Source organism: Azolla caroliniana, unplaced genomic scaffold (assembly GCF_043228905.1).
Source record: "Azolla caroliniana isolate FFs.n. ecotype wild unplaced genomic scaffold, voAzoCaro1.0.p SCAF_53, whole genome shotgun sequence".
NCBI lineage: Eukaryota > Viridiplantae > Streptophyta > Polypodiopsida > Salviniales > Salviniaceae > Azolla > Azolla caroliniana.
Window position 1 is genome coordinate 50,646 of NW_028230488.1, and position 22,712 is coordinate 73,357.

The window sequence follows — 22,712 nt, forward strand, 5'->3', positions numbered from 1 at the left end:
ACCTTGGGACGGGCAGCTTTGAGCTGAAGTGTGACGAAATAGCATTAGCAAGTCCGAGATTTCCTTCACTATTTTCAAAATCAATAGGATTTACTTTGTGTGGCATAGTTGAAGAACCAACTTCACCAGCTTTGACACGCTACACAATCCAAAAGCAGAAAATTAAGTCGCGGGTTTAATGTACCATAGAGGCCTTTAACTACAGTAATAGGATGAAATTAGAGAAGCAATTTCAAATATATAGTCATATGCCCTGAAGGGTATAATATTAAAGGATAATTATATACCTGCTTCAAATAGCCTATAGAGATGTAGCTGCAGATATCCCTATGAAAAGCAAGAAGAATATTGTTGAACCGTGAAATAGAATCGAACAGTTCTGCAATGTCATCATGTGGTTCAATCTGGCAAATACAACGTGGAATTAAGTCAAGCAAAAGAGACTGAATCTTCGTAGAAGACACTTGAACTAAATGCTTAACAAAAGCTTCTAGACCTGAGCGACAAAAGGATTGAAATCCAAGCCTAGCGAGGAGACAAAAGCTTCTGCAATAACTTCCCACTTAACGTTAGGATATGCAACAACATGAGCATTGTAATTCCCATCGGCTCCTGCAATCTTTCCTCGAAACTTGGTGGCAGAAATTTTCAGATATTGTTGCTCGAGCCTGTAACAAATGTTTGCCATCTCTTTTCCAAGAGTAGTAGGCGATGCAGGCTGTTACATGCATTGAAAAAATATTACACGCTTGTATAAACCATTATATAAATCACGTTACTTTTAATTATACTATTATACATTATTCATAATCTGTGGGAAGCAACAGCTTCCACACACCCCAACTGTATGAGTGAGAGTCAGCATTCTTTACAAGTCAGAATAAAATCAATTTCACACAGGTAGTACTACTTCTCAAATGTCAACTTCAGGTGCATCGGTTGTTTACCTGACCATGTGTTCGAGAGAGCATTGCTATGTCACTATACTCACGAGGAAGTGAACGAAGCGACTCGATAAGTTCTGCCATAATTGGGAGAAGTATTATGTGTACAGAATGTTGCAACATCAATCCACGTGCTAGATTATTGATCTCCTCTGATGTACATGCAAAAGGTATGAACTCCAACACCTAGTGCCACAGGCAGAGGACACATTAATTAGATTTCGGAAAACATTATGAGCGACCCTTGATACAGAGGCAAAACGGAAGAATCGACCATGTATTTGCTCAATTAGTGCATATAATTCTCAATGATAGAACAAGGGCATTTGAGGAGTAAGCAAAAAGTCAGGCATATTTTGATCTTAAAATTCCTTCCATCAAAGAGAAATGTACTTTTTCTTGGAGTCAACCTTGACGCTACTACCATGTACCTTCTCAAGTTCAGGATGTGAGCGGCATTTGTCCTTTAAGACATACTCGACGGCCTTTACATCATGATTGGTAACTCTTTCAACACCCTTGACAGCACGGGCATCAGCCAGGCTGAAATTCAAAGCGATACTCTCCAAAAATAGTCGAGCATCTTCACTAAATAAAGGCACTTGTTCAACTTCAGGAATTTGAGACAGCTTCAATAGCCACTGCACCTGCAAGATTTGCTATGCCAACACTCTAAATGATCCCACAACACACAAACTATCTGATAGATGACCGAATAATATTGTTGTTTATTTTCAATATTATTTTCATGCATATGTCTCAGACCTTGATAGAATTGCAAATGCAGGAAAATAAGTAGTTAATGTGTGTATTTCTGTGTTTAACTATGTATTTTATATCGCATACATCTTTGCGTGCGTATTGTGTATATGTATGTGTGTGTATTATGTATATGTATATGTATATGTATATGTAGATGTAGATGTAGATGTAGATGTATATGTATACACATTCACATATATGTACATATGTGTCTACAATATTGTGATGTATTGAAAGAGCCAGAAGAAAGGTGAGGAATATCAAACCTCGACAAGCACTCGGTAACGGATCAAACCGTACTGACTCAGATAGGACCTTAGCTTCTTCAGCTGCTGCCCACCGTAGCACCCATCCAGAGGCGAGATTGCCGTCAATTCGAAGACCTCTGACTCTTCTATTGCACTCTCCATACTAGAACAAACAGTCTGCGAGAGAAGTTCAGGAATGAATTTAAAACATCCGGATGAAGTTTCCATTGAATATACAAATACATTGTATGCATATGCATATGCATATACATTGTATGCACATACATCGTACACATACATCATACACATACATTATATATTATATGCATATACATTGTATGCATATGCATATACATTGTATGCATATGCATATACATTGTATGCATATGCATATACATTGTATGCATATGCATATGCATATACATTGTATGGACATACATCATCCACATACATCATAAAAATACATTATATATTATATGCATATACATTGTATGCATATGCATAGACATTGTATGCATATGCATATACATTGTATGCATATGCATATACATTGTATGCATATGCATAGACGTTGTATGCATATGCATATACATTGTATGCATATGCAGCATAGACATTGTATGCATATGCATAGACATTGTATGCATATGCATATACATTGTATGCATATGCATATACATTGTATGCATATGCATATACATTGTATGCATATGCATATGCATATACATTGTATGCACATGCATATGCATATACATTGTATGCACATACATCATACACATACATTATATATTATATGCATAGACATTGTATGCATATGGATATGCATATAATATATATGTATATGCATATGCATATACATTGTATGCACATACATCATACACATACATTATATATTATATGCATAGACATTGTATGCATATGGATATACATTGTATGTATATGCATATGCATATACATATATATTATATGCATATACATTGTATGCACATACATCATACACATACATCATACACATACATTATATACATATGCATATACATATATATTATATGCATATAGATTGTATGCATATGCATATACATTGTATGCATATGCATATACATTGTATGCATATGCATATGCATATACATTGTATGCATATGCATATGCATATACATTGTATGCATATGCATATACATTGTATGCATATGCATATGCATATACATTGTATGCATATGCATATGCATATACATTGTATGCATATGCATATGCATATACATTGTATGCATACACATATATATTATATGCATATACATTGTACACATACATCATACACATACATCATACACATACATCATACACATACATCATACACATATATCATACACATACATCATACACATATATCATACACATACATTATATACATATGCATATACATATATATTATATGCATATAGATTGTATGCATATGCATATACATTGTATGCACATACATCATACACATACATTATATACATATGCATATACATATATATTATATGCATATAGATTGTATGCATATGCATATAGATTGTATGCATATGCATATACATATATATTATATGCACATGCATACACATTGTATGCACATGCATACACATTGTATGCACATGCATATATATTATATGCACATGCATACACATTGTATGCACATGCATACACATTGTATGCACATGCATACACATTGTATGCACATGCATACACATTGTATGCACATGCATACACATTGTATGCACATGCATACACATTGTATGCACATGCATCATACGCATACATCATACATCATATATATGTTTATTTATTTAATTATTTACATCACAACATGAAGAATAAATATATTGACCTTGAGGGAGGTGATTATGTGTGCTTTGGAAGGTTCAGAGGAAGCGGCGGTTAGGCAGAAGGAACTTCTGTATCTTCGCATGTGGATGCGTTGGGGAGGAGAAGGAAGAGGTAGCCGGGGGGAGCATGGAGGAGTCCTGCTGCTGGAAGCATGCGGAGATGGGCCAACGAAGAAGGATGCCAACGCTCTGGCATCAGAGGCCCAAGGCATTTTGAAGAAGAAGAAGAAGAAGAAGAAGAAGAAGAAGAAGACAGTGTGTGTGTCTGTGTCTCTGTCTATGTTTGCTGTTGAGTGAAGAAGAAGAAGAAGTAGATGGTTTTGTGAAAGTTTTTGAGTGTTTGGAAATGGATATTTGAAATTTTAAAATGTTCTCTCTAGCAAGTATTGGATCATTGATCTACTTTGGACGCAACTTGCCAAGCAAAGCAACAACGTGGACGACAACCTCAGTTATGTGCAAGAGAGAGATTACATTTTCAAATGGATCTCCTGCCCCACGACCATTTATCTTGATACTTCAATATCAATGGATGTTGGAAATGTGTGATCAATTTTCGTAAAACAACTTTTGGGCAATCGTCTCCACATTTTAAAGAGATCAAATTGAGTTGCCATTATGTGTTGTCCTTGCCCCAAACCTCATTATGAGGGGTCAAATCATGAACAAAGTGCATTAGGAACTTGCTTGAATTTCATATTCACAAGGATGTCTAAGGTGGGGCCAAATGGCATAGTCATTGATAAGTGTTGGGCATCGTATAATGTTATATTTAATGTGGTTGCAAGAGACCGTCAATGTTTGATTGTTGCAAATGGGCATGGCTCGCAAACACATTATCGCCATTTGTTGTGTCAGTTCCACGCAAAAAAAAATCATGGGGTCCCACTTGTTGCCCAAAATAAGTGTTGGCGAGAGAAACCGCCTTTTATCAATGGATGTGTCTGATGCTAGTGCGGGTTTCACTATCAAGTACACTACCTTGAGACAAATAATGAACTGATCTAATGCTGATCTTGTGCATGTCTTAATCAAGGATAGTGAAACCCGCACTAGCATCAGAGGGATCGTCATAATATAGTACATGCAATGACAAAAAATATTCAAAATGTTTTTGGTCTTTAACTTTGGAGATTTTGGTCTCCAAAATCAAACCTTAGAAACTTTTTGTGGTTGGCAATGTGTGGAATTTGAAGTTTTAAGTATTTTCAAAACACGTTTTTAGTTTTTTTGTGGTTGAAATTTATATTAATTGTTATTTTGGTAGTGGAAATTTTAATGTTTTGATGACAAAGGTTGTCAGAATCGGGCTATGGGAAACTCCCGTACTCTTTTAGATAAAGATCTAATAGTGCAAATTGCACTTGGCCTCTGAAATGCGCCCTACACCGTTGTGACCGTGATTCCCTCACCAAGCCTTATTATCAGTTGGATGCAAATAAACACCAGCCTTCTACATACAAACATACATATACTTTATGAGCCCGCCGAATCCCACGAAAACTAGAGATTGTGAGTTACATACATATGTAGAAACCTCTAATTGTGTCATGTGGCCAAAAGACCCTTTTGCTCATCCAACAAGTGAACGGTGTTCCCATTAGTCGGTCCTATGAAAGAGTTGCGAGTAATTTCACAAGTTTTCTCACTCTTTCTCTATATGTGTGCATGTGCATGCATGTGTGGATGCATGTCTGTCTCAGGGTATGTTAGGGTTTTTATGTAGTTTTTATGCCAAGGGTTTTGTTTATGATGAAACTAGGTGTCGCGTCGTGACATATCTGGATGATCGTGATGGCCACATACACAGAAGCATTAATTAGATGTTTTTGATCCTTGCCCCGATGACACAATGACTCACCTTTGTTTGTTTACACAGTACATTGTCATATAACAATTATCCCCATATTTGCAATCCTATTCTAAAAGCGTGAACATCATGGTTGGTTTTGACACATTGAATCCTTTCTTCTTCTTCTTTTTAATAACAAGCTCCTCCCCCTTCTTCGCAATGTGTTGTTTAATTAGCAAACGATTAGCACACATGTGGTTAGGCCGCCATAAAACTCTGCATGGTTTACAATTGTTTTTATTACGATCTTCGAAGGATTTATTTGAATGTATTCCTTTGTCTTTACACATATAGATTGTTCACCTTTCATGTTGGCAATGCGCAAACAAAAGAGAGGTATTTGGCTTGACTCAGAGTCACATGGAAGTTCGAGAAACATGTCTTTCACATAGCGAATTCTTGTGGTATTGAATTGAAGGTATTGCCAACCCAATCCAACCAGCCCGTATCCTACCGAATTGAACCATATCATAGTGAATTAAGCCTAATTAAACCAAACCATACTAAATTAAACCAAATCAATCCAATTCAACCAACCCAATACGAATTCTTGTGGTATTGAATTGAAGGTGTTGCCAACCCAATCCAACCAACCCAATATCCTACCAAATTGAACCATATCATAGTGAATTAAGCATAATTAAACCATATCATACCAAATCAAACATACTATACCATACCATACCAAATTAAACCAAATCAAACATACTATAGCATACCAAACCAAATTAAACTAAATCAAACATACCATACCATACCAAATTAAACCAAATCAAACATACTATAGCATACCAAACCAAATTAAACTAAATCAAACATACCATACCATACCAAATTAAACCAAATCAAACATACTATAGCATACCAAACCAAATTAATCTAAATCAAACATACCATACCATACCAAACCAAATTAAACTAAATCAAACATACCATACCATACCAAATTAAACCAAATCAAACATACTATAGCATACCAAACCAAATTAAACTAAATCAAACATACCATACCATACCAAATTAAACTAAATCAAACATACCATACCATACCAAATTAAACTAAATCAAATATACCATACCATAGCAAATTAAACCAAATCAAACATACTATAGCATACCATACCAAATTAAACTAAATCAAACATACCATACCATACCATAGCAAATTAAACCAAATCAAACATACTATAGCATACCATACAACTAAATCAAACATACCATAGCATACCATACAACTAAATCAAACATACCATACCATACCAACTTAAACCAAATCAAACATACTATAGCATACCAAACCAAATTAAACTAAATCAAACATACCATACCATACCAAATTAAACCAAATCAAACATACTATAGCATACCAAACCAAATTAAATTAAATCAAACATACCATACCATACCAAATTAAACTAAATCAAACATACCATACCATACCAAATTAAACCAAATCAAACATACCATACCATACCAAATTATGACGATCCCTCTGATGCTAGTGCGGGTAAGATAAGGATTTTAGTATTTCTCTTAAGGCTATTGAGGGCTAAGAGAAGGTGGTATGGGGGTTTAACATACTTAATTTTAGTGTTTAGTAGTTGTTCTTGTAGGATACTATTGTATTTTTCAATAAGGGTTTCTAAGGGAAGGTATTTAGATGGAGGGTTCCAGCTGGGGTTAGGTAATTTGAAGGGATTCGGTGGGGTAGTATCATTATTTTTAAAGAAGTGTCTAAGGCGTAGTGATCTACTAAGGTTGGTATATTCTTTAAGGATATTTTGAGGGGAGGGTGGGGGGGGGGGGGAAGGGGGGGGTGTATTTTAGTCCTAAGTTTAATAATTGTGTTTCGTTTTTACTAAGTGTGTAAGCGGACAAGTTATGTAGACTAAGACTAGTACGAGGGGTATAAGCTAAAGGTTTCCAAAATTTAGTCCTAGGTCTATTCCTGCGGGTTTTCTTAGAGGTAGGGTAAAACATGAATTTTTTATTATTAGTATTCCCCAACCACATAAAAGTGTCAGGGGTTGAGGTTTGTCTATTGAGAAGGTAGAAGATTCGTTTTCTAGGATGTATGGCGTGTCTAAAGTGTCTATTCACACGTTTAGCACACCGTGTTAGACGTATTTTGGTCGGGCTATGGGAGGGTTTGAGGAGGGGGTATGTGAATGATTTTGAGTATTATGGTGTCTATTATGAGGCCTATGATTTATGTGGGGATATGATGTAGTAATATTTTTTGGAGGGGGAGGGGTAGTGTTAACATTATTAAAAGGATAGGGCGTGGTATTAATTTTTGGAGGGGGGAGGGTATTATGTATTAAGAAAGAAGGGGGAGGGTTAATAGAGGAATTAGAGAAATATGGGGGAGGGATAATAGAGGAAGTAGGGGGAAGGGTATGAGTAAAATGCGGGGGAGGAGTATACGAAAAATTAGTGTAAATAGGTGGAGGGGAATATGTGTAATTTGAAGAAACGAAAGAGATGGAGATCCCATTAGATAATCGACTGTGCTTGCACCCCCTTTTGGGTTCCAACATGTCAAAGCATCTTATCCAGGCCATTGTGACAAGCCATTATATATCACAAGTCCATGCGCGCTTCCCAAGGCTAGAAAGTGTTTTCCATATTCAATTATAGCACTCATATCTTGAACTTTTCTCTTTAGACCAACCTCTTCTGCCATAGCTTCTCCATAGCCAGCCTCGTCGGTGTTAAATATAGTTGTTTGTTCATCCTTGGTTCGTGCATTAAAATCTCCTAATAGTATTATATCCCCCATAGTAGCAAATCTTATGATATCATCATATAGTGTTCGATATGGTGATTCACCTAGAGGTGCAAACCTTGAATAGGCAGGTGGAAAGTAGCAAATTGCAATATATAGCTCCCTAAGATCCCCTCTTTTTATGCATATCCACATGTAGCGTGCATCCACATCCTTATGTACAACATGCACTCTACCATGGAGCTCCTCTTTGTATAGCATAGCCACTCCTCCCGAACCTCTAGTGCTTCCTCATTTCTTCCTTTAGTGCTATTTCAATATCTTCTCTAATAAGGTTGATCTCTTGCGCAATCAAATGGCGTAAAAGATCATGTTTCCCATTTTCGACATCGAATGGAATGTCGGATGGGGCCCGCATTCTAGGTTCCTTATGCGCCCTTCTGACGCTATTCAGGTCCCGTCCTTTTCGTCTATGATATCTTCTTGTGGTCTTCAATAGATTTGGACCCTCGTCATGCGTGTTAAGATCCATCTTTTCAGTGTCTGTCCCTTCGGACTCTATGGTGTCAGATGTTGAGGGCAGAAAGAATAGAAATTACTACGGGGCAGAAAGAATACAGGAACAGAGTTGGCAGAAGATACAGGAAATCAAATTTGGAAGAGAACGCACAAGATCAGGCATTGCAGAAAACACAGAGGACAGACATTTCAAAAAAGACAGACAGAGTCAGAACCCTAAACGCAAACCCAAAACCCTAAACGCAGAGCATAAACCCTACACTCGGGAGAGAAGAGAGAGAGAGAGAGAGAGAGAGAGAGAGAGAGAGAGTGAGCCGAAGAGGATGTTGTCTCTGTTGTAACCGCCACCTGTGGCGAAGACAGTGAACAAGAGGTCGTTGCCTCTGTGTTCATCTATTGTATATTGTAATATAGTGATAGTTTGCAGTCTGTGGACTGCCGTGGTTTTTCCCGCGTTTGGGTTTTCCACGTAAACATCCTATGTGCTCTTCTCTTTACTGTGTCGTGCATACATTACCCATTTTTCTGTGTTTGATCCTAGACTCGGTTGTGGCCGAGCGTTGTTTTCGGGAGCGTGTAGTCCTTACATTGTTCTAGGTAGAGACATCAATGTGGGTAGCATAGTTTTCTTCACAGGTATAAAAATATTTTGCTTCTCATACAGGTTAGTGTCAAGGTTACTCTACTCAACTTTTTTGTTACACAAGAAGGACTTGAAGAGCAACTTCTAGGACAGGTTGTGACAAAAGAACGACCAGATCTTGCTGAAATGAAGAATCATCTAACTATTTCCAATGCAAATATGAAACGGGAACTTAAAGAGATTGAGTCACAAATTCTTCATCTTTTGTCAAAAGCACAAGTTAGTGTCCTCTAAAAATCTGTGACAGGCTTTTCAGTTATTCAATTTTTTAATATTTAATAAGTAATCTATTGATAGCATGATAATGAAATTTCATATCTATGCATAATTATTTTCAGGGAAACATTCTGGATGATGAAGTCCTTATCAATACTCTTGCTCAGTCAAAGGTAACATCAAATGTTATCAAAATAAAGGTTGCAGAAGCTGAGAAAACAGAAATAGCCATTGATGAAACAAGAGAGGCATGTATTATTGCTCAATATTATGCTCTAAATGGAATCCCAAAATTGTTAGCGCTGATGAAATCTATCTGTTTTTGTCTTACAGGGTTACCGTAAAGTCGCAACAAGAGCATCACAATTGTTCTTTTGTATATCAGATTTGGTTTCTGTTGATCCCATGTATCAATATAGCCTAACTTGGTTCATATCATTGTTCAATCGAGCTATGGATGGTGCTACGCAAGCATCAATAATAGAGAAGAGAGTGCAAAATTTAAATGAGTATTTTACATATTTGCTTTATGTGAATGTGTGCCGGTCGCTCTTTGAAAAGCATAAGTTGATGTTCTCTCTAATGCTATGTATCAAGATTTTACAGGTTTGAGCATCTCCTATATTTCCACTACTGTCTATGTGTCTTTTCCCAGAACCTATTTTGCTTCATGTTGAAAATGGGAATTGTAAAGAAAGATATATTAATAACTATTTCCCAATCTTACTGAGACACCATAGGATAAAATGCTTTCATGGGGGCAAACATGCAACACAGGCCATTTTTTCCATGTTAAGTAGCTTGAGAGTTCTAGATTTCAAGCTGTAGAATCAGGCACCCTTTTCATACTATACCTATGTAATCCGTTTTTACTTAGACCATTGCCGTCATTCCAGTGTTAATTTCCTAGCTGTAGGAAGATATTTTCCAAAGTTTTGAGTTTATTTCAAATCTTTTCCATTTTCCCAGTGTAATAACAGCTTTGTAGTCAATGTTTGGTGTTCTAATTAGATTGAGGATGTTGGTGGTACTAGCAACCACATGCTCTACTAGTGAAATAGTCAAAATGAGACAATAGTATTAGATAAAATTTCTGGATTGGACTCAAAAGGCCATTTTGGCATTGTAAAAAACTTTAATAAAAGCTTGCTTTCTTTCTTTCCATCCTCACTCCATAGATGTAACTGATTGCTGTAAAGAACCTAACTCTCGTAGAGTGCGTAGTGTGTGTGTGAGAGTGGGTGTGTGAGCAAGAGAAGGAATCAGAGAAAATAAGCATAAATAATCAAATACACAATAGGGGGATGACAGCTTATGCACTGAAGAGAAAACTATATTAATCAACTAAAGATCAACTAAACACAATGCGTCAAGAGGGTTTTATATACAAATCCTCAAGTGATTGTTGGGAATCTAATCAAGATATCCACTCGAGTGTCTTATATTCGTGGACCACATTTACACGTGACAACTAACTAGACATCACAATCTAGTTCTTCGTGTAACTACATAGTTCACACAGATTACAATAAAGTGTGTTTTTCTTCATAAGCACATGTTCAGACAAGTTGAGCTTGATTCTCAAAAATTGCTAATAATTACTGGATTCACTTCATTGTTTGCAATAGATGCAGAAGGCAATGTGACCGCGCCATTGTTTTTTAGCTAATAAGATGCAGCTTCTTTTTTGATATAGGAAAAGGGATGTGTAGATCCTGTTGAGTGGCGGTTCTTGCTCGCAGGAGCCACATCATCTACAATGTCACAGCCTAACCCTGCTCCAGAATGGCTGACTGACAAGGTATTTAAGAAATATTGTGATCTTTCTCTTGAACATGTTTGTATGTTTGTTAAGCATCTTACCAGAAGTTTGGTTCTGCAGTCATGGATTGAGATATTACAGCTTAGCCAGTCAAAGAATCTCAAAGGTTTTGAGCAGCATTTTATTGAAAACATATCACATTATAAAAGGATTTTTGATAGCTCAGAAGCTCATCAAGAACCACTTCCAGAAGACTGGAATAACAAATTAAACAAACTGCAAAAATTGCTCATACTTCGGTGTATCCGTGTTGATAAGGCACTTCTGGGAATACAGGTACTGACTAGCCTTGATTCATTTGTTAATCTTGATTCATTGGTTTAGGTATCCATCAATGGAATGGTTAAGCTACCGAATCTTCTCTACATATATTTCATACTAATTTGAAAATAATAACCAAATGTTTTCTATAGGATTTTGTATCGGAAAACCTAGGTCAGCGCTTTATCGAGCCACCTGCATTTGACCTTGCTGGATGTTATAAAGATGGGTCTCCTTCATCACCGCTCATTTTTGTGCTTTCTTCTGGAGCTGATCCCATGGCTGATCTCCTGAAGCTAGCAGAAGACCTTCGGTTTACTAAGAAATTTGAGAAGGTATTGAATCCATAGAACTCCCTTTGTTTAAAATACATGTTATGGAGAAACTCAGTTTGGGCAAGCTGGTGGCAGATGATTACAAATATAGAAACCCAGTTCTCTCTTAAAATGCTTACATATCATTGCTTTTTCTGTGTTTTATTCCTAGGTTTCTCTTGGACAAGGTCAAGGACCCAAAGCAGAAAAGCTTCTTGAACTAGGGATGGATCGTGGCATGTGGGTATGCCTTCAGAATTGTCACTTGTCACAATCATGGATGCCTGCTCTTGAGCGTATTGTTGATAACATCGATCCAGAAAAGGTAGTACTATAGAATTCAGATTTTTCTTTGAACCAGATTTGAGAATTTCTTTGTTCTTACTTTTAATATTTCATGTTTATACACTCAGGTGCATAAAGACTTTCGGCTCTGGTTAACCAGCATGCCTAGTCCTGATTTCCCTGTTTCAATTCTTCAAAATGGTGTAAAAATGACTTTGGAACCTCCAAAGGGTTTGAAGTCAAACCTAGCGCGGTCATACATGAGATATACTGACAAGGTCCTGAATGACTGTGCCAAACCAGATGTATGGAAGAAGTTTTTGTTTGCGACATGTTTATTCCATGCTGTTATTCAAGAAAGAAGGAAATTTGGTGCTTTAGGATGGAATATAAGGTATGAATTCACAGATGGAGATCTAGCTGTTTGCCAGACTCAAATTCGGATGTTTCTAAACGAATACAACGAAATTCCGTATAAGGTAGTTTCCTACACTATTTATCCTGATTCGCCATAGCAAGAGAAATTTTTGTTTTGTCATTGATTGGATGTGTCGATATTCAGGTTATCCGGTTTCTTTGTGGAGAAATCAACTATGGTGGTCGTGTCACGGATGATAAGGATAGGCGACTTATGAATAATCTGCTTCTCAAGTTTATTATTCCAGAGGTTTTCTACTGTCTCTTATCACACAAGCAAAGAAATGTCTTTATATAATTAGTCTTACAGACAAAGAAGCAATCTTGACATTCAATTTACTTAACTCTGATGCAGATTATAGTTGAAACAAAACACAGCTTCAGTGAGTCTGGAGTATATATTATCCCTGATGCAACAAATGTCAATGGATTTGCCGCATACATTAAAGAGCTTCCACTGGCGCCAAAGCCAGAGATATTTGGTCTTCATGAGAATGCTGACATCACATGTGATCAAAATGAATCATATGATGTTTTTAACACATTATTATCATTTCAACCAAGAGAAAGAGCGACTGGAACAGGTGGCATGTCACGAGAGGAGACCATTGAGAAGTCATGCCAGGATATTCTTGCTAAGCTACCCCCTATATATGATGTTGAAGATGTTCTACGCAAATATCCAACAATGTATACAGAGAGTATGAACACAGTTCTGACACAAGAATGCATCAGATACAATGGCTTGCTCAATGTCATGCGGGTCTCCTTGAGAGAAGTACTAAAAGCACTGAAGGGGTTAGTGATGATGTCTCCTGACTTGGAAATGCTTTGCACTAGCATCTTCAACAATCAGGTTATCACCACTCTCAATATGTATGTTTAGTTTATTCACAATAGTCGTTTGCCGCATGGAAATGACCTTAATTATATTAAAATTTTCAGGTTCCAGACCTTTGGGCAAGCAAAGCCTATCCATCATTAAAGCCACTTGCTTCATGGGTGATAGATCTCCTTCAGAGAACAGAATTCATACAAGAATGGATAGATAAGGGGGCCCCTGCTGTATACTGGATATCTGGGTTCTTTTTCCCTCAGGTAGGACTTCAGTATTACGTTCAGTATTATGTTCAAAAAACAATAAATGAAATGTTTCGTGACCTACACAAGTGTACTCAACAATGTCAATTTGACGCCTAAGAGTAAATGGGAACCTTGTTTTCAGGCCTTCTTGACAGGAACCCTTCAGAATTTTGCAAGAAAGTATAGATATCCCATCGATACTGTTGGCTTTGATTTCATCGTTGAAGATAGTCAAACAGCTAAAACAATCCAAAAACCACCTGAAGATGGATGTTATATCCGAGGTTTATTTCTTGAAGGATGTCGTTGGGATTATCAAGAACATATGTTGACAGAGTCTAGACCAAAGGAATTATATAGTGAGCTCCCGATTATGTGGCTAAAGCCTGTGCAGTTCAGAAAACCTCCAGAGAGCGGTATCTATGAATGTCCTGTTTACAAGACATTATTACGTGCAGGTCTCTCTCTCTCTCTCTCTCTCTCTCTCTCTCTCTCTCTCTCTCTCTTAAAAGAAGCTAATATATCTTTCTCTCTCTCAAAATATAGCTAACAAGTAAAATTATTCTTGTAACTTCTCTTTTTGTATTTGTGTGAATGTTAAAAATGTTACCATGTGCAGGAACTTTGTCAACAACTGGTCATTCAACAAACTTTGTGATGTATTTGGAATTGCCGACTGATAAGCCCCAATCACATTGGATAAATCGTGGAGTCGGCCTCTTTACATCGCTTGCATACTAATACAATGAGGCAATCTCTACCATTTCCATTCTATGGAGGACGATTTCAAGAGGTTTTTAAATGGTTGTATTACAACTTTTCGTGCTTGACATTTCAAGAGCCAACTTCTATTTTAAAGTCATCTTTTTTATAAATGGGATTCTTCAAAAAATAGAGCTTGGGGATTGGATTTCTCAACGTACTTGCAGCAAAATCAAAAGCATTGGAATTCGCAAATGGTGTTTCAAGAGTATTTACAGAGTCTACAATAGACGACATGCAATGTTTGTTGAAGTTTGGAAAAGGGTAAGTTGAGAGATAAATATCGCTTTTCTCCGAGTTCGGATAAAGGATGTAATCATCAACAATCTATGCGTTATTAAGCTTTGTACATGTTGAGGTGCCTCTATAGATTTACATTCTCATGCAAACTTTTCCCATATGGCATTCGTTATTGCGATGTATTTCGAGTAAAAACATTGTAACTTCTTGGTTGGGGAAACTAGTGAAGTATATTGCATATAGTGAGATTCCGCTACATATGCATGGGTTTCCAAACACGTGAAAAATACACTTTGTAATATTTTCAAATTTACAAAGGGTATTTTCAAATATTACAAAAAGTATTTTTCACATTGCCCTTCATACCATACCATACCAAATTAAACCAAATCAAACATACTATAGCATACCAAACCAAATTAAACTAAATCAAACATACCATACCATACCATACCAAATTAAACCAAATCAAACATACTATAGCATACCAAACCAAATTAAACTAAATCAAACATACCATACCATACCAAATTAAACCAAATCAAACATACTATAGCATACCAAACCAAATTAAACTAAATCAAACATACCATACCATACCAAACCAAATTAAACTAAATCAAACATACCATACCATACCAAATTAAACCAAATCAAACATACCTGTAGGCAACAAGAACTTAAATGTTGAACGTCTGTTAAATTAATGGGTAAACCAATAATGCTGATATTAACAAAACTTGTCTATTAAATGCAAAAAAGGGATCTATGAAAAGCTGACTACAGATGTAATCTGGCTACGGATTAAAATCGTTGAAAGCGCCCTCAACTAATGGTAAGCTATGTAGGAGACATGTGGGGTGTACATGAGAGAGATCTAAAAACTCTTACATGGGAGAGCTCACTCTAATCCTTTGGAAATCTGGAGCCTAGTAAAATTATTACTGTTTGCTGTTTTCCCCAATGGATCCAGAGAGAGTACTTTCAAAAAATTTAAGATTCCAGTCATCTTACATGCTGGACACATGAACACACACTGATTGTACTTGATGTTTAATAGAACTATGTGTGAGGGTTTATTGAGACTCAGGGTACACCCCCCATTATTGTGCCTATTCTCCAGACATGAGACCCTTCCTTTACGATTAACTATTGCATTATCATCGGTTGCATAAAAACTTGGCATTATCATCTGTTTCTCAGGTTTCCTACATATACCATTTTCCCTTCATAGACCAAAACATTTAACTGTTGATCATTTCGTTAACTAAAACTTATTATGGTAAAAATTCAACTTCAAAGGAAAACGCTATATTGTTGTTTTGTGGACTTCAAGAAAGCCTTTGACACTATACCAGGGAGTGAGCTTGGGAAAAGAATGATAGAGATAAGAATGTCATTAGTGTATAGAGCAGTTGTAGCACAATTGTATGAGCAAGTTGCCAATTGAAAATGGATAGTAGTTTCTCAAACTACTTTTTGAGCAAAATAGGGGTCAAAGCAAGGGTGTCCACTCTCTCCCACACTCTTTGGTCTATGCATCGATATCCCACTAGTAACCTATATGAGCAAGTTAAGTGCAAATTGAAAGTAGATAGTGGTTTGTCAAACTACGTTTTGAGCATCATGGGTATCAAGCAAGGGTATCCATTCTCTCTTACACTCTTTGGTCTATACATCGTTAAAATTGAAAAAATAGTAAAGTAAGGTTGCAAAAGAAAAAGAATCGGATGGCCTAAAACTCATACATGAGCTCTCCTATATGCTAATGATGTTTTTGTAAAGAACTAGAAGACAGAATGACAGTTTTCTGAAATATCTAAAGGTAGAGATATAGAAACTAAAACAATTATGGGGTTTAACACATAGGAGGGATTAAAGAAGTAGAAGTATTTTTACAAAATAAAAGCCTACCATTGAAAAAACATACAAGATAGGAGTGCACACACACATATATATATATGCGCTATCCAAGATACATAGAATATGCTTTTAGAAAAGGTGCTTTAAATGCTGATGGGACAGCTAAGTCATGGCCTCATAAATACCTATTCTATGCTGAGTGGGAATCTTGTCCAAGTATCTCATTCAAAGTATAGAATATTCTTTTAGAAGTTGTAGTACAGTTCTGAAAACGAGACTGTACAACTTTAACATAAAATAGAAAATATTAAATAATATAAAAACATTTTTCTAGTTTAGTTAGAGAAACCTAAAGGGCCCTTAATCCCAAGAGTTTTATTCCAATATACTTTGGATGATATGCAATACGTACTTGATGTATTTGGATACATTTTGTCAAATCAATGGACTATTGTTAATGATGGCAATAAAGGTGATACAACTCAGACATTACCCCACTTTACATGCAAGAGAGAAGTTAGAACCAAAACAAGTGGTGCAAAGCATCAAATATCTATGTATGCTATGACAAGTGTGCTGGAATGTATTAAAGTTCCATCGACAAATAGATAGAATGTATGCTATGAGTCTAGGCTTCAAGTGTGCTAGAATAGTTATTATATGTTTGAGAATCAATGCAACCAAAGTGATACTCGAAGATGGGAAGTGAGATAATGTTATTCAATGCTATGTTGGTCCAAATGTTGTGTTATGGAGTGAGAGTGTGAGGTGGCACTATCTCACTTAGTGCATGGAATGAACTAGATAAAATCCATAAATTATAACTTGACAAGCTATTAGAAACAAGTGATCTATAGAGGTACAAGCCATGCAAAGAGTATTCAAGTATATCACAAAAGCCAAGAATATGCCTGGCCATAAATTGCCAAAACAAGCTGGAACATAGGATGCAAGGTACACAAACCAAGAAGAGCAAAATCTTCTTATCTAGTTGGATGCTTGACATGATGAAATGGTTTATGAGATGGGTAGTAAAAGATCTGTTGGTGCTCTCAAGTGATGCTATGAAGCATGTGATCAGCACGGATAGATTACTAGAGGCAGTAAGGATGAAGTGGCAAGATGCTAAAATGTCGAAATTGGAATATTGCAAATATTAACCCAATTTTGTCACCAATACAGGGTAAAAATGCCAGAATGTATCCTATCACATCTCACTATCCCCATGAGCCCAGAGAACATTAACACTCTTCAAACTTGCTCACACAAGTTAAGTGTTGATGTAGCATCATGGCATCCATCACCCAAATATGTAGATATGCAAGGTATGCAATAAAACCTGAGGAGGCTGAATCAGTTACATACTTATCCCATGCTCAGTGTATAAGGTAATTCACGAGAAATATGATGACTTGTTAGACGGGTATGATAATGTAAGTCTCATACTCAAATGTCCATCAACAATGTTGAGCATAAATATGCGTGCATTATTTTCACATCTAGAGTTTTTACTCCAACGTAATAACCCCCCTTCTTAGGAAGGAGTCACATACAACATGATATGTTGATTTGATCCCATGGGCCATACGTCAAAATTCACTTCCTCATGGACAATAAAATATCTATTCTATTGCCTTAGTGGTACAACATGATTTTCCATCCATGTGTACCACATTGTAGTTCATACACATTACCTCATCTCACTCATTTCAGTTGAAGAAAATATGAAGGATTAAATAGAATAAGTATAACAAAAAAGCCAAAGCCAAGGTAGTTCTACCTGCTTGCGGAACCTGCTGATATTACGTTTTGTTGTCAAACTTGGATGAGCTCCTGTCTAACAAGTATTATAAAATATATATATTACCATATGTGCAAATGCTCATAATTGAACAAATGGCTTATATATCACAAACAATGACCTTTCATTTTACCTCAATTGCATATTGTTCAGCAGGTAATCCAAAAGCATCCCAACCCATTCCCATTGGATGAAGAACATTAAACCCTTGCATGCGTTTGTACCTTGCAATAATATCAGTGGCTGTATAACCTTCAGGGTGTCCAACATGAAGACCTGATCCACTGTTAAACAGTCATGACCATGTAAATCATTAAGGGTTGATAAACCAAAACATAACATAATCAAACACCAGAGTAGAAAGAAAGAAAGAGTGTCCAACATGAAGACCTGCCCCATTATCGAACATTCATGACAATGCAAATCATCAAGCATTAATAAACTTAGATATCCCACACTAAACACCATAGTAGAAAGAAAGAAAGCTATATAACATATTTTAAGAGGCCAAAATAGTCTATAAACTGAACAGAAATCTTTGGGAACAAAATGTTTTCTCGTCTTTGGGAAAAACAAATCAAAATAATTATTGAGGAAACTGTTATGACAGTAGTAGGGTGCCAAAGAGCCTAGCACAAACAGAGAAAATTATACTAAAAAGCAACTATATTTCTTAGTGAGCCTCAAAGCCTTTAAATAGAGTGGGGTTTGTAACTGATACATTTATGAAAGGGGATAACATGTGCCTAGGAGCATAATGAGTAAAAGTCGTAAAGTAGTGGGGAGAAAAAACAATGTAGTAAATGTTGTAATGAAGTACTGGCAGGATTAGAAAGTCAAATGAGATAATTGATGGAATAAAGTGAATCTAGAGAGAGAAATGTGTAGTGTGCGTGTGTGCAGAAGGGAAAGATTAGTTCTAAGGCTGTCATCCTCCACCACCTCGGCTCCAGAATGGTGCTCCTAATTTGAGATGAATAAAGGGCTGATCAATTGTGTCCTTAGGAAGTGCCTTGTTAAAGAAGCCAGCCACATTGCCATAGATTACTTGCTATACCCAAGAAACTTGCATTTCTTACTCTTGGATTCAAATTTAGTAAGTGTAGTATCTGAAATATGAACATATTCATCAGATTCAAACACCCAAAGATGAGAAACTAAGAATTTGTGACCTGTAAATGCCTCTTCAAGGATCATTTCAGCAAGTGCCTTAGTAGGAGAATAGTTGATGATATAGACAGCTGTGTCGATAGCTTCACCCAAAAATGGAGAGAAAGATCAGATTGAGACAACACTCTCACCATTTCTTAACTGTCTTGTTCTTCCTTTCTACTACTAATTTTGTTGTGGAGAATTGGGGACAGAAAACTGACAAGCAATACCTTGTTGCCAAGAAAAGATACTAACAGAACATGAAATAAATTCACCACCATTGTTAGCTCTGATTTTGTTAACCTTCTTGAAGGTCTTTGTTTCAACTAGAGACACCCATTCTTGAAACCTAGAGAGTGCTTCAAATTTGGTTGAAGGTATGTGAACTCAGACTAGCTCCAAAATGGATGTGGCACAATAAGTTGCTTGAGAGAGAAATGGTTCTCAGTGGTGCTTCCCATGTGCACAAGCCACACATGAGGTATTGAAGAAATTTGAATGAGGAAGGCCATGCACCATTTGGGATGACGAGAGTCATAGTTGTGATGCCCAAAAGCAAGCACACAACAGCTACGGATCTTCTTGAGCTACTACGACATAACTTCAATGCAGATGTTATAGTAGATGAGACTTGGAGGATGGTAATGAGCTGTTGGAGCCGTGACGGTGACACAAGTCCATTTCCTTTTTATCACTGGTGGAAATTTGTAGGTTGTTGATGTCATCTCCAACTTAAGAGTTATTCAGATTATACATTTTGTTGACTAGAAGGAAAATTCAAAATGCATTACCCATGGATGAAGCCTCAAGCACCAACAGTAGGTTAGATGAAAGACAAGGTACAGATAATACATTTTGAATCATAGTTGTTTGTTGACCAGAAAGAGAATTCAAAAATACATTACTCATGTGTGAGGCCTCGGGACTTGAGGCATCTGCAATAGAAATGTGTGAGCTGTGAGGTCGAATATAACACAAGATAGACCTGTCAAGAGTCATATGACTTGTGCAAGCACTCTCCATAATCCAATGATCAAGAGAGGATACACTTCAGCTAGTCATAGGGGAAGAATTAAAGATGACACCCTAAGAAAGTTGTTTCTTTGGCAGTACATCTAGTGTTTGATCACAATACAAACCTAGGGTTGGTTGAGGATGGCTTTGTGGAATCATCCCTTTCATTTTCTAGCAATCAGGTTGGATGTGGACTTAATTATCCCAATGGCGATAAGTAAGATCTTTATGGGCTGGATTGTTGGTTGGTTTTGAAGAAGATTTATTAATGTTAGGAGATGCATTCTATTTGCCTTTGCCTTTATAATAGAGAAGATGCTACCTGTATCCAACGTCTTTGCCAATTACAGTAGGAAGATATACACGAATACCTCTAGAAGAAAGAATTTGCCAATTATGTCATCAAGGAGTGGAATCCGAAGCACGCTATGTTTGACACTGTAGTGTCTTTTATGAAATCAGAGGGAGATGCCATTGCCTCTTTAAACAAGGCTTTGGCCCGCTACGTAAGGTAATGGAATATTAGGACCAACGGTGCCTAGGTCTTTTCTTACTAGAACTCAAGAGACAGAGGGAAGCATTTGTAGTGTGATAGGGTAGCTCAAGACTTCTTCAAATCAGTTAGAGATTGAGATAGGAAAATATGCATGCAAATCTATTGAAGAATAAATCTGCCAATTACGCCATTGGGAGTGAAATTGGAAAGCATTAAGTTAGTCATGGCTTTGGTTTTTAGTTTTAAAAAAAGGAGGGAGATACCATTGCCTTTTTAAACAAAGCTTTGACCCAGTACAGAAGGTCAAGTGTGTTTAGGATTGTTCTCACAAGAATTCAAGAGACATAGTGAGAAGTTGTTGACGGACAACAACACAGCCACAACAGCTTATCGACGAAGGGCCATTACAGCTTGATTTTTCTCCATCACTCAATGCTACAAGTCAATCAGTTGGCTACACATGTGGAGTCTTGGCCAGGACACTTGAATGGGGTTAAATAGATTGGGCAATAGCAAATTGTCTTGTCATCTAGGCCACAGCATCTATCACCTTTGTAAGAACTAGAAGATAGAACGAAAGTTTTCTGAAATACTTAAAGGCAAAGATATAGAAACCAAAAACAAATATGGGGTTTCACACATAGAAAAGATTAAAGAAAGCAGAAGCAGATCTGCAAAATAAAAGGCCACTACTTAAAAAGCAATGTACAAGGTAGAAGTGCCCCATCTGCTCTCAGCCTGACCCACATGAATTGACCAGTCTCATCTCTATGAAAAATGTGGGTCAGAGGTTCTAACTCCTCTGTGAAAAGCAATGAAACTCCACTAGCCCAGTGATCCCCCCATATGTTGTCTGCAAGTGAGCTCCCATATGTATCCTATATCATTCTCGGAGGAGGATTACCCGATGCATCTCGACATAAGTTTACCAGAGATTTTGTTAGTGTGTCTAATTGGAGGGAATGAGGACTGAGTGTATACCTAGGATAGGGGAACATGTCGAGGACATAGAATTTAGGCTTTGAAGTGTCGACGGTGTCAGGAGTGTGGAACGTCTGGTTGGCTTCCCAGAAATGTTGCCATTTCTGTTCGATGACATGGAAGGGATAAGCTTTTCTGAGAGGAAGCAATGGAGTAGTTGGGCCACTTTCGGCGTCAGTTGAGGAAGTGGCGATGCTACAGAAGAGAGTGCGGCTTGACGTCCTTCTTCTTCTCCCACCGAACTGCTGGAACAACAAGTTGCAGCTAGTTGTGGCCTTGCAAGGTCGTGAGAGGATATTGAGGCAGCAAAGGGGACGCCTGAGGAGGAAAGAGGTGCAGCAGTTGAGGGAGGAGCTCAACATGCCGCCTTCCTGCAGGTGCTGCCAAGCTGGGATACTACTGCTCGCCATAGCCATAGCCATAGCCATAGCCATAGCCATAGCCATA

General features: G+C 37.1%; 2 protein-coding genes across 2 annotated transcripts; one reads left to right on the plus strand and one right to left on the minus strand.

Annotated features, from left to right (window-relative positions):
- Positions 1-8,966: 8,966 nt before the first annotated feature.
- Positions 8,967-15,200, plus strand: LOC147849465 (uncharacterized). The gene is made up of 14 exons (XM_087337509.1): positions 8,967-9,122; positions 9,580-9,777; positions 9,897-10,022; positions 10,108-10,380; positions 11,471-11,575; positions 11,657-11,872; positions 12,010-12,192; positions 12,344-12,496; positions 12,585-12,935; positions 13,019-13,123; positions 13,229-13,729; positions 13,819-13,971; positions 14,099-14,414; positions 14,576-15,200. Exons 1-14 carry the CDS (start codon positions 8,967-8,969, stop codon positions 14,695-14,697), a joined length of 2,958 nt encoding a protein of 985 aa, XP_087193635.1. The 3' UTR covers positions 14,698-15,200.
- Positions 15,201-18,520: 3,320 nt separating this feature from the next.
- LOC147849466 (leucine--tRNA ligase, chloroplastic/mitochondrial-like) lies at positions 18,521-22,690 on the minus strand. Its single transcript, XM_087337506.1, has 3 exons — positions 22,266-22,690; positions 18,756-18,906; positions 18,521-18,658 (listed from the first exon to the last, which is right to left on the minus strand). Exons 1-3 carry the CDS (start codon positions 22,685-22,687, stop codon positions 18,554-18,556), a joined length of 678 nt encoding a protein of 225 aa, XP_087193632.1. The 5' UTR covers positions 22,688-22,690; the 3' UTR covers positions 18,521-18,553.
- Positions 22,691-22,712: the final 22 nt, after the last annotated feature.

Bases quoted from the DNA above. Each gene is read 5' to 3' on its own strand.
- LOC147849465 (XM_087337509.1), top strand. From the start codon at position 8,967: ATGTTGAGGGCAGAAAGAATAGAAATTACTACGGGGCAGAAAGAATAC. The intron at 12,936-13,018 runs GTAGTTTCCTAC...GTCGATATTCAG, and splicing joins ACAACGAAATTCCGTATAAG to GTTATCCGGTTTCTTTGTGG. The intron at 13,972-14,098 runs GTAGGACTTCAG...CCTTGTTTTCAG, and splicing joins CTGGGTTCTTTTTCCCTCAG to GCCTTCTTGACAGGAACCCT.
- LOC147849466 (XM_087337506.1), bottom strand. From the start codon at position 22,687: ATGGCTATGGCTATGGCGAGCAGTAGTATCCCAGCTTGGCAGCACCTG. The intron at 18,907-22,265 runs GTATACACTCAG...ACTGTTTAACAG, and splicing joins GACATGTTCCCCTATCCTAG to TGGATCAGGTCTTCATGTTG. The intron at 18,659-18,755 runs GTAAAATGAAAG...AATACTTGTTAG, and splicing joins CTGAACAATATGCAATTGAG to ACAGGAGCTCATCCAAGTTT.